At 40.0% G+C, this 12,861-nt stretch overlaps 1 protein-coding gene across 3 annotated transcripts in view; it reads right to left on the bottom strand.

Moving 5' to 3' along the window:
• MEGF10 (multiple EGF like domains 10) overlaps positions 1–12,861 on the bottom strand; it is a 178,315-nt gene that overhangs the window by 51,738 nt on the left and 113,716 nt on the right. For all 3 annotated transcript variants that reach the window (XM_045487499.1, XM_045487508.1, XM_045487515.1), the window contains 2 exons: positions 12,391–12,511; positions 7,225–7,361 (listed from right to left, as the gene is read on the bottom strand). In XM_045487499.1, the coding sequence (XP_045343455.1) occupies positions 7,225–7,361; positions 12,391–12,511 (258 nt within the window). The remainder of the gene's footprint in view (positions 1–7,224; positions 7,362–12,390; positions 12,512–12,861) is intronic.

Below are 12,861 nucleotides of genomic sequence, written 5' to 3'. Positions count from 1 at the left end.
GTCAAGCAGGAGGCGGGAGCAGAAGACAGATTAGTCAGTGCCGTGTAAAAATACACAGTCCATTTTGATAGACTTTGTGATGTATAAACTGAACCTGCTTTTCGCATTTGATATATTGTTTTCGCAATAGTCCCGTTACAGGTATAAAAGCAGTAAGCTGAATCACTCTGGCTACAGATAGTATTAACAGCAGTATGAGTCTGTTCAAAGGAATAACAAAAACGAAACCAAAATAAAATTATGAACTTGCCACAGGAAGAACGTTTTTTACCTCGTGCTTGCTAAAGATATATAGATATAGACACAGATACAGATATATCACTTGAGGAGATACCGAAAACGGGAGAAGAGTAATTGCCCAAATTAGGAAATTAAAATATTGAAATAGATGCTTTCCCCATTTTAATGATAAAACTTTGTGGCATATTTCAAACAATGTTAATTCTCTTGGCTTTCACGGTGGCATCAGTATTTAATCTCAGCCATGTGTCTGCTCTTTTCAAAGCTGAATGACAATAATTGCCCCTCATTTAGAAAGTTATGCATTTAATAAACACAGTCCTCTTTAGATCTGGGGAAGTCAGAGCTATAGCTATCAGGTTTCCTTGATTCCACCTGGGGAAATCTTGCCAGGAGATTTAGAGACGCACGGAGTTTCCTAGCACAAATTTTTTGCAAAGTGGGGTATCGTCCTCCGTAAGAAGGGTTGACCAATAGCAAGGAAAAAATATCCGGTCCCCAAAATTGACTTTATCTTTTAAAAAATAACATCAGAGTCTGCTCCTAAAGGAAGGACAGGGTCTGAATAAGTTGGATCAGGTGGGAAGCTAAGTGGCCGCAAGGAAGTATGATGGAGAAGAGAAAATTCTCATCACGCCATAGAATGCATGACCAGTTGTCCAACCAGCCAAGTTTCTTTGGGACCTGGCAAGGTGACTTCACGGAGCCTCCCGCAACAGAAGGAGCACTTCCTGCCAAGGGAGAGTGAGATGGGGTCTCGTCTAGCCAAGTGCCGGCCATAAGTAGGGTACACTTTGTGGATATCAGCAGACACTTCCCATGTGGCTCTAATGTCATGCCAGAACCACGGTCAAAAAGGTAGGTCAGCACTGCATTTTTTTAGACCAGTATAATGCCAACAGCAAGTTCAAAATAATGAATTCAAGGATACCTAAAGGCACTGGCAAAGGGGCTGAAAAGCAAACATTTTCCACAAGGTTTGCTTATGTTTTATGGGATGCGATTAATAACAATACCAAGACTGGCTGGGATTCTATTTAAGAGTAGAAGATAAATCTCCAGATCCCTTTGACACTTTTCTGGTCAGGCCTGGCTCTAGCATGTATTTCATGAGACAGAGAAAAGGAAAGGAGCCTCCGGTAAACTTGGTCTCACCTGACTCTTAAGACCATCTTTAGGTATGTTTGTCAAGAGGCAAAAATCTTCAGATCAACTGCTCAACAGATCATTAGCAAAGTTCTGTAGTAACTATCATTTAGCATAAAATCAGATGTGTGTCTTAAGGTTACCCAGGAGTATACCTATTTTTAGACCAGAGTATTTTTAAAGGGTACTCTATTTTTAACTTGTAAGAAGCTTTAATAAGCCAAGTCACTTAGTTTATTCCTTAAAGATGTAAACTTTAGAGAACGAAATGCTGAAGTACAGTAATTTGGCCTCGTCATGGCTCGGCTAAAGGATCGTAAGACAACTATGCAACCTGTTCATCCAGATCTTCCTGCAATTCAGTCCCAAAAAGATAAAGATAAACAAGGTGAAATAACATTGCTTCCTCTCTCTTAAATGGATTTGAAAACTAACCAAAATGTGAAGCTTTGGGATCCATGATTTTAACTTAGTAAAAAGCTTAGCTCTAAATGTGGGTGAACTGAGTATAGATGGGAAGCCTGGAAAAAACGTCTGTCCACTGGCAAATGACAGGGAAACAGTGTGTATATTTCATCCTATCTTGGCAGAGACTTCCTTTTCTTTGGGAAAACAAAATCCATAATAACTGGTCCTGGACCATATTTACCTTTCTAAGCTATAATAAAACATAGTACTAGTTTGTATTATAAATGGCAAAAAGCCATTTGAATTTTACTTACTGAAGTAGCCATCATGTAAAGCTCACTTCATAGTCTCCTTTCTTTTTCATCAATGTTGCACTTGTAAGAGAATCCTGTGAATAACAGTTATGTCTATTTCCATCTACTAAACCAAGGTGGTAGGGTATCTTCCTAGAAGTAGACATTTTCCATCTTTGGAAATAAAAGCAATCACGAGGTAGCTTATACCTTTCAGGTTAGCAGAGTTAAAAGTCTTTGTCAACCAGACTTATCTCCCTTTTTGGCCCCTTCATCTAAAAGAAGCATCATTCTCAATGAATTTCATGCCCTTAATGTTGTTTTTGTGGTCCCAGGCAGAACAATGGGGGAAAAAAATCTATCTTAAGAATTAGTAAAAGAGGCAATAGATGTTCTTAGGAGAGACAGCAGAGAGGCTGATAAAGATATAGCAATAAATAGTGGCCACAGCAGAAATATAGAAATTTGGAGTTTATACATTCTTTCATTTTTTTAAATATTTTCTAACGTTTATTTATTTTTGAGACAGAGAGAGACAGAGGATAAATGGGGAGGGTCAGAAAGAGAGACAGACACAGAATCCAGGGCAGGCTCCATCCAGGCTCTGAGCTGTCAGCACAGAGCCCGACGTGGGGCTCGAACGCACAGACCGTGAGACCATGACCTGAGCCGAAGTTGGTTGCTCAACCGACTGAGCCACCCAAGTGCCCCTTTAATTTTTTTTTAATGTTTATTTATTTTTTGACAGAGAGAGAGAAACAGAGCAGAGACGGAGGGAGATACAGAATCCAAAGCAGGCTCTAGGCTCTGAGCTGTAAACACAGAGCCCGACATGGGGCTCGAACTCACAAACCACGAGATCATGACCTGAGCTGAAGTCGGACGCTTAACCTACTGAGCCATCCAGGCGCCCCTCATTTTTGTTTTTGAATAATGCTCTGGGATTGGAAAAAAAATGGATAAGCTTTAAGTAGAGATAATAAGATACAACCCCAATTCCCAAACCAATGAAGGTCACAGGCTTATTTTAATACCATTTTGATTATTATATTGCATCTTGTTACAAATGGATGGAAAAGGAAGTGAGTTAGCATATAAGGGGTGGCAGCTCCTTTCTGCCTGGTCCTTTTGAGCACGTTCCCTCCCTAGAGGGCTTGGAATAATTGGGCCAAACCATGATTTTGTGGGAAAGAATCGCATTCCTCATTAAATCTGGGATCGATGGATCAGCTGCCTGCCTTTCAAGCATCTGGAACTACTGCTCTGGGGGAAATATAAAAAGTGTTGGAAAGTAGCCAACTTTTCCACAATCCTAGATACCAGAAAGTTCCCCCATTGGAGACCAAAGCCGCATCCCCCCCCCCCCATTCCTGTCTGTAATTTCTGACTTTACCTCCTCTGACCCACATTCCTTCTTCACTTGCAGGTTAATAGGGAACACAGGCATGGCCAGACAATCCTGGCTTCACCTTAACAGAGAGCCGAACTGAGGCACAGATCTCTCCATGCAGCTAACTCTTAATGGAGCACCAGTTACAGGAAAGGACCCCAAAGGTCTGAGCGATTCCATGGTGACCCACTATCATGAAGAACACTCTTTCAACCCCTTCAAAAGAATTTGCATGAGAATCTGGAAACCACCAGATGGTAGGATATCTTTCTAGAAGTAGACACGTTCTATCTGGGAAATAAAAGCAATCATGACGTAGCTTATACCTTTCAGGTTAGCGGAGTTAAAAGTCTTTGTCAAACAGACTTAGCTCCATTTGGGGGATAAAAGTGATATATAGATAGATAGATAGATAGATAGATAGATATAGATCTAGATATAGATATCTTCCCTCTTGCCTGGCTGTGCCACATTACAGTTCCTCACCACAATGTCCTCCTAAACTGTCCACAAGCCCCAGGGACTATTATTTGGGCATCCCATGAGCCTCTCTGCCTGCCTACAAGGTGTCTGTTTTGTTTTTTCTGCTTCTACTCTGGCTGGGAGTGCGTCCCCACATCCTGGAAACGTTCTGCTGACAGCTACCAGTGGTGATACCTGCTCCCCCAGGCAGCAGCCCTCTGGTCTAACCTCGGTGATCAAGTTACGCTGACTTCTTAAAACAGGGAAATGCCAAGACCCCAGGCCCTCAAAGCTGCTGTCACCACAAACTGCCCCATAGCTGCTCATTTTCCCCAATCGCGGTGACAAAAGTGCATGCCGTGTGTGTGTGTGTGTGTGTGTGTGTGTGTGTCTAGAACCCAGATGGGCATGGTATAATTAAAAACAGAAATCAGAGGCGCCTGCATGGCTCAGTCGGTTAAACGGCCGACTTCGGCTCAGGTCATGATCTCACGGTCCGTGAGTTCGAGTAGCACGTCGGGCTCTGTGCTGACAGCTCAGAGCCTGGAGCCTGTTTCAGATTCTGTGTCTCCCTCTCTCTGACCCTCCCCCGTTCATGCTCTGTCTCTCTCTGTCTCAAAAATAAACGTTAAAAAAAATTAAAAAAACAAAACAAAAAACAAAAAACGGAAATCATGTTGTCAAGTCACCAGAAAAACAAGAGTTAGTGGAACAACAACTCAAGAAGATGTTCCCTCTTCAACTTCCTTGTCCTCCTTTGGCTCGTTGCCTTCCTTGCCTTAATCTAAAATTCACCTGGAAATTAGCTGTTATCCCCCCCTCCCCTGCATTCTAAATAAGATGAGTCTAAATCTGCATTATACGTTCACCTTACAAGTTTGCCTTATACGTTTGTTGTCTTTGTGTTGCCTCAGATTTGAGACTTAAACCAGTAGAGGACAAGAAAAACGATTATACAGCTGATCCTCAAATAACATGGGTTTAGAACACACAAGTCACTTATATGCTGATTTTTTTTATAAAAACAGTCTGCTACTGTAAATATATTCTCTCTTACTTATGATTTTCTTAACATTTTCTTTTCTCTAGCTCACTTTATTCTAAGAGTATAGCAATACATATAACATAGAAAATATGTGCCAACAGACTGTTTATATTATCAGGAAGGCTCCCTAAACAGTAGGCTATTAGGTTAGGTTTTGAGGGAGTCAAAAGTTACGTGCAATTTTTCGACTGAATAGGGGGTCAGTGCCCCAAACCCCTGAGTTTTTCAAGGGTCTGTATTTAATTTTTTAGTGCCCTAAAATATTAGACAAAGCTATTATCCTCATCTTTCCAAAATATAACAATAAGCTAGGATGTAGGTCACATAAACTTTTTGAGAAGCTCAGTTACATGTTACAAAAACCATGCTCTGAAAGGTGTCAGTAATTTGCAACATCAAAAAATAAAGGTAAAATACATAATTACATTAACAAAAGATGAAAAGCCTTTAATGAAGACTTTCATTAACTTTAAAAAAGTTAAATAGATAATAGTCACAAAAGTTCCTAATAAAAACAGGGATTAAAAAAAAAACACCCAAGCATGAAAAATTTTAGTAAAAACCAGTAATGAGCATGAAACTACACTGAAGCCATTTTCAATGAAATTAGGAAGAAGACAGGAATTCCCAGTTTTACTTGTCTGTCAACACTGATTTAAAGGTTTCAATTAATGCAATTATTTCAAGAAAATGAAACAACCCTTATAAATATTGAAAAGTAGAGACAAATATCTTGTTTTTTTTTTTTTTTTGGTAGGTGATAAAATAACTTGAGTGTTTGCTAAGTAACATTTGAATTAATTAAAAATTTTGGTAGAGAGACTAAATAAAAACACTCAAAATCAAGCCTGTCTTTATCCTGACATAGCCAATTAGAAACTGAAATGGGATTTTCCCAAAAATACAAAATACTTAGAAATAAATTTAATACGAAAGTGCAAATTCTAAGTTGGGAGGGGGAAGTGAGGGACCACACTATATAGCATCATATTTTTTTCTTTTTTTTCTTCTTCAAAGTTTGTTTATTTTTATTTTTTTACTTTAAATTATACTTATTATTATCTATTCATAAAAATAAAATTATAATAAAAACACATATTGATTATATAAAGTTAGAGAAATTACATAGCAAGAAAACAAATTTTCCAGTATTCCCACAATCTAGAAATAACTATCATTTACATTTTACTGGATTTCCATTAGTGCTATAGTATCTTATTAAAAGTCAAAAACAGATCAGCCTTTTGGAAAAAAAAAATAATGAGGGAAGAAAGTTGAAGAAATTCTTAGGTCACAGATATCATCAAAAATAATGATAGTTAATTTTTATTTGGTCCCCAGACATCACTCAAATTGACAATCACTAGTGTTTGTACAGTTCAGAGAAATCACTCAACTATAATAACAGTGAATATTTGTAAGCTTCCACGCTGTTCTAACCACTTTAATGTACTTACTGAATCCTGAGAGCAACACCAAAGGAAAGTAAAATTATTTTAGCGATAAGGATGTATCTAAGGACACAGGTTCCAAAAAATCTTTGTTGTGAGCCATTATAATCTCCTACCTCTCAAGTCTTTTTTCTCTAACTGTATGCACACATCCCAAAAGCTTGGTTATCTGGTCTTTTAGGATGTAAGAGATGAAAGAGAAAATTAGAAGGAGTAAGGTTTGCAAAGCCATCTAGGGTAACCCTTCACTAATACAAAAAATGACAGCGGATGGAAGGGCCAGGTGAACACAGCCATTCATTTGCTCTTATAATCTTCAAAGTCCCATTGGATCTCACTTGGTCGCTACTCCACAGGGAAATGACTGGTATTCTTAATGGAATACTGAATCATAAGAAGGTAACTTTATGCCCAGCATACTTTTTAAAGCTAACCAAATACACATCCAATTTTGGAATAAATCTATCAAAAACTATTTAAAATGTAAAAAGTGGCTGTCCAGCCATTCAACTGTTGAGCACGAAACATTTATCACGGGTTCTGAATAGCTGGGATTTTATTTCTTTATTTTAATGCTGTCTGTCTTCAATTCACCATCACTGTCGATGGTTCCATTTCTACACAATGAGTTGGGAAAAAAATCTGTCGAACACATTGATACCTTATAGACGCCTCTGGAATATTATAGAACAGTCACAGACACGTAGTAGCAAAGGTATTCCCTGGGCTCTGCAGCCTTTCCTTTCACACCATTATGAACAGTCAGAGAAAGATAAGACTATCCCTTACCGTTCCCCTGTGTATCCTGGGCTGCAATGACACTGGCCTGTGGCAACGTCACACGTCCCTCCATTATGGCACTGACATTCTTGTGAACAGTTCTTTCCAAAGCGACCCTGAGGGCAAGGCTGACCACACACTGTGCCCTGCATTGAAAGAGATTTGGAAAATTACATGGGCCTCCAGCCAGGGAAGGGCTAAAGGAGGAGGGAAAGAAGAGAAGAAACAAAAGGAGGAGGAGATAAGGGAACAGGGCTGCAAGATAATTAGATGAAGGGGATTTTAGAACACTCTGTTCATCATCTAAAAAATGTTAGGAACTTTAAGTGGACTTATTTACTTGGTAAGCCTAGATCTCAAGATACGTTCAAAGATGCAGAACAGGGACACCTGGGTGGCTCAGTCAGTTAAGCGTCCAACTCTTGATTTCAGCTCAAGTCATGAGCTCATGGTTCGTGGGTTCGAGCCTCGCATGGGGCTCCGTACTGACAGCAGAGAGCTTGCTTGGGGTTCTCTCTCTACCTCTTTCTGCTCCTCCCCTGCTCACGCACTCTCTCTCTCAAAATAAATAAATATTTTTTTAAGAAAAGATGGCAGAATAATCTTAATAAATATCCATATTAAAAAACTGAAGTTTAAGATAAAGTTACACAAAATTATTATGGTAACCTAAGGAATTTATAAATCCTCCTAAGCGTTCTTCCTTGTGTCATACATGTACAATAAGTCAACGACACTTACTGAACATCCATTACATGAATGGCAACATCTGGTGCAAATACAATATCCAAATGCTTTACCATATGTTCTAAGGAAAACACACATTATCATTGGCTTTATTTCTTACAAGGTATAATGTAGCATAAGACAGAAATTTTGTGTACCTGGATTAACAGTAACATTGCCTAAGAAGTAGTTCTACAAGAATGAACCTAGACATTTTATTATGAGAGAAAAACACTTTTATTTTCAGCAGGTTGAACAAACATTGGTGGGCCAAGATCAATAGGAAAGCTTATTTCCTGGGAAGAAAAATCAAGAGAGGAACTTGGACATGTTTCCTCACCCTAGAGGCTGTCCATCTTGTCAGGCACTGTCACTATATTTAACCCAATCCTCTGCTTTATATGAATAAGTACCAATAAGTCAGTGAAATACCTTCCCGTTTTCTGCTTCACTTGGCCATATAACTTGGGCTTGTAGCTTATCATCTGTTTATTGGAGTTATTGTTAGAGCAAACAACATTTCCCAAATAACAAGGATTTTTAAACTGTTTTTTTTTTTTTTTAACTGTCGCAAGCTGTTGCTTTGTCCTCCTTCTCTCTAAAAAAAGGCAGACTGTGGGCACTCTGAAATTGGAGGCTAGCAAACACCAGATGGTTTTGTAAATGTTTATTCTGGATAGCATAAGAAAATACATTTCCTCTAACTCCTGGCTACCCACAAAGGCAGTTGGTGTGCTAATTAAGTCTCCTCTGGTGGTTTCTAGCTATCTACAAACAGGGAAAGTTCTTCCACAGACTCTTGGAACTGAAAAAGCCTTTGAGAGATGATTCAAATCAATGCCTCACTGAGAATCATCTATGCGTCAGGCATAGAGTTAAGCTCTGAGAATCAAAGTGATAAGGTCACAACCTTTAATTAGTTCACAATGTGATGAGGGGGACAGATGAAAAAATAGCTCTAATCCCTCCATTCTAGCACACCATAACAACACGACTGAAAAAACAATGTGCCAAGGGTCAATGTGCGGTAAGCAGAAATTCTGGTGAAAATTCTCATTCTCCCAGGGACTGACCCTACCCACATTTTGTAATGGTCCCCCATCAGCTTTAGAGATGTTGTTGAAATATTGTTTGTGAGTAAAGATTAACGTGAGCAAATAGCTTTAAGTAAGGCATTCTTAGGAGTTGAAATGCATGTGTGTGTACATGTAAAAGGTATATATTTCATCTTTGAAAAGCACCTAGAGTAATAGCACAAATAAAATATTGTAGAGAGAAGTATACCTTAGAAGCTCAGCTCTCAATTCACAGATTGAGAAATGACCCAAAGCATTCAGTAAGAAACTTCTACCAAGGTAGCAGCCTCAGAGTACAGACACACTGGAGAATGGGAAGATCCATCTACCCAGTAATTGGGATTCATGGTCCAAGCCTGTGGCTGTCAGTATCCCACACCATAACCATCCCAACCAAGAAGAAAGCCTCAACCTCAAGATGAAGCAACTATACAGACAACATCTATACCATAGTCCTAGAGTAGAATGCCTATAACTCTTCATCCAAAGAACACGGAGCTTTCCGGATACTCTGCTGCCCCAACAAAATCCTTCCCTTGCCAAGAACCAAGCAATGTCCAACAACGGCAAAAGACTGCTTATAAGAAATGAAGAAGAGAAGGAGTCCAAGGTAATTCAGTATTTCTACCTTGGGCAATAAGAAAGAAATGCTGGTTTTAACGAAGATTTTTAAAAAGCAGAAAAGGAGTAGCCTTAACAAAGACTTGGGTTCATGACAAGTTTTGTTTCATTAGCAATGACTTTGATGTGGCTCGAGCCAGTTCAGTACTTCTCAATAGCTCCCTTGTTCACCCAATCATCAGCCACTCAGTAAAAGGCCCCTCATTCTGACTCCACTGATTTAAGGGGTTTCTTTGGGCTCTGCCTCTAGAACCAGACCTGCTTACCTTTCTGCTTACCTTTCTAATGCTCACCTTGGGTCTAATATTTCCTTTCCCCTTGTCTACATGGTCCTCACATCTTGAACTCTCCCTTACTTCCCATGATTCTCACTGGGATGTGAACTCCAGTTCTCCTTTGCTTCAGGACTACAACAAGGGCATTAGCAGACCAATTCTACTCCATGTCTGGCTCTTAAGGCTCCAGCCTGGGTGGAGCCCAAGTAGATGGTGGCTTCATGTCTACAGGTCATCTGGGTTGGGGTGTTTAAGAGGACAGTGACAAATATATGTCTGGACTCAGAAGGAAGGTCAAGATTTGGGAAAAATCAGTAGATGACTGTTAAAGCCATGGATCTGGGTGAGATTTTCAGAGATTTATAGTGAGAAAAGAGAAGAAGGATAAGACTGAAACCTAGAAAATACTGTAATAAAGAGGTGTGAAGAAGAAGGAGGTTAGGAAAAGAGATCTTCAGTAAGAGAAGTAGGAGGGGGATTATCAAATAAATGGAGAAAAAGATTATGAAAGGGAGGCAAATGAGCAACAGGGTTGGAGGCTTTGGTGAAGTCAAGCAGAATGAGCACAGAAAGGCCAGCACTGGATCTGATAATCAAGAAGTCTCTTATGACCCTACAAACATAGTTTCACTACAGCTGCTGGTGATAGAAGGAGATAGTGAAGTGAACCGTTCTCTTAATTTTTGTTTGTTATTGAAGGAAACAGACCTTGGCCGTTCACTCTTGTGCCTTCAAGCAGATGTACGCACAAGCCAATGCCGGTAATGACCCTATCACACCCAGGTTTCAGAGAAAGCTAGTTGGCAAATCAGCTTTGATATTGAGTGTGTTGCAATGTCGCAAAACACTGAGCCCGTGAGACACGGCATGAAGAAAGTGTAACATGGTCAAAGGTTGGGAAGTGTGGTGAGTGACAGCTTCCCCTTGGATTTGCATACAAAAGGCTTTGAGAAACTCTGCCATACCTCGTTATAAACCTGGTTCACCTCAATTGTGCCTCCACAAATACGTGACCAGATCAGTTGTTCACATAACACTCACTCTGTTGAGAATAATGGTCTCAAAGAACAATAGTGATCCATGGAACTTAATTATAAAAACAATTGCAGACATATTTCATTTACTGTGTTTTGCTTTATTGTGTTTCACAGATACATTGTGTGTTTTTCCTTTTCTTTTCTTTTTTTTTCTTTTAACATTTATTCACTTTTTGAGAGACAGAGACAGAGTGTGAGCAGGGCAGGAGCAGAGAGAGAGGGAGACACAGAATCCGAAACAGGCTCCAGGCTCTGAGCTGCATAGAGCCCGATGTGGGGCTCGAACTCATGAACCGTGAGATCATGACCTGAGCCGAAGTCAGACGCTTAACTGACTGAGCCACCCAGGCACCCCGCTTGTTTTGTTTTTTAAACAAAATGAAGGTTTGTGACAATCGTGCATTCAGCATGTTCAGTGATACCATTTTTCTTTCTTTTTCTTTTCTTTTCTTTTCTTTTTTTTTTTTTTTTTTTTTTAAGTAGGCTCTATGCCCAACGTGGGGCTTGAACTCACGACCCTGAGATCAAGAGTCGCACGCTCTACTAAGCCAGCCAGGGGCTCATTTTTTCCCCCGTGTTGGCGCCATTTTTTTCTTTTTTGTTTTTTTAATGCTTATTTATATTTGAGAGAGAGCATGTGAGAGAGAGGGGAGAAGGGCAGAGAGAAGTGGGGACAGAGGATCTGAAGCAGGCTCTGTGCTGATAGCAGAGAGCCTGATGCAGGGCTGGAACTCACAAACCATGAGATCATGACCTGAGCCAAAGTAACTGACTGAGCCACCCAGGCACCCCGGCACCATTTTTCTAACAACATTCATTCCTTTCACATATCTGAGTCATATGTTAGTAATTCTAACATTATTTCAAATTTTTTTCATTATTTTTATGTTTGTTATGGTGATCTGTGATCAGCGATCTCTGATGTTACTAATGTAATTGCTTTGTTACGTACATTGGTTTTTTAGACATAATGCCATTGCACTCTTAACAGACTACAGTGTAGTATAAAATAACTTTCATATGCTGTAGGAAACCAAAAAATTCATTTGACTCACTTTATTGTGGTACTCACTTTATTGCTGTGGTCTAGAACCAAACCCGAAGTATCTCCGAGGTAGGTTTATATTTAGATTCTTCCGGTGTTTAAATATTCTTCTGGTGTTTAACAGCATTGTCTGTCATACACGAGATGAAATATTTCCCTCTTTTTTTATCCTGAGGGAAAGTGCAGGACAGGTGGCCACTATGTTTTCCAATGAGGACCCTTAGTGCACTTCAAGATTTAATCACCTTCTGCCTGAAAATGGACGGAAGGCTTCCAGCTTTACAAATGCTCAGGTCTTTCCAGTTTTGCCACCTTTAACCATCGGTACAACTTTCCTTTGTGCTAGAGTCTCCTATGTGCCCTTTGGGGTGGGGGAGGGGAGGAAGGGAGCTTACCAGCCAGCCAGAAGGGCAAGAGCATTCTCCGGTGACGTGATGACATATTCCTCCATTTTGGCAGGGGCATCTCTGCTCACACTGTGGGCCGTGCTTGCCGGGGGGACAAAGATCCTCACAGCTGAGGAATTGAGGTGTGACAAAAGATACCATTACTGACCCAACCACACGACCCTCGGGTTCAGACACAACAGCACCCAGGACCCTAAAACAGATAGCTTTCTCCGTTCGGAATTCTTCACTTCGTTAACATCAAGGTATTAACCACATTGGCTGGAAAGGTCGTTGAGGGGTCACCTAGACCTTTCCTTTCTTTGGGGCTATTTTGTAATGAAACTGTTTTATCTGCTTTTGTTTGTGTGTCTGTTCAAACCTCACAGGAGACTGAAACACTGGCACAGCCCCTGCTTTGTGTACATATTCCTCATAATTAATCTCCAACAATCTCTTCTTGAAACTGATCGTTTTCCA

Source organism: Leopardus geoffroyi, chromosome A1 (assembly GCF_018350155.1).
Source record: "Leopardus geoffroyi isolate Oge1 chromosome A1, O.geoffroyi_Oge1_pat1.0, whole genome shotgun sequence".
Classification (NCBI taxonomy): Eukaryota; Metazoa; Chordata; class Mammalia; order Carnivora; family Felidae; genus Leopardus; species Leopardus geoffroyi.
The sequence above is the reverse complement of the archived record's forward strand: the minus strand, read 5'-3'. Positions and strand labels throughout refer to the sequence as shown.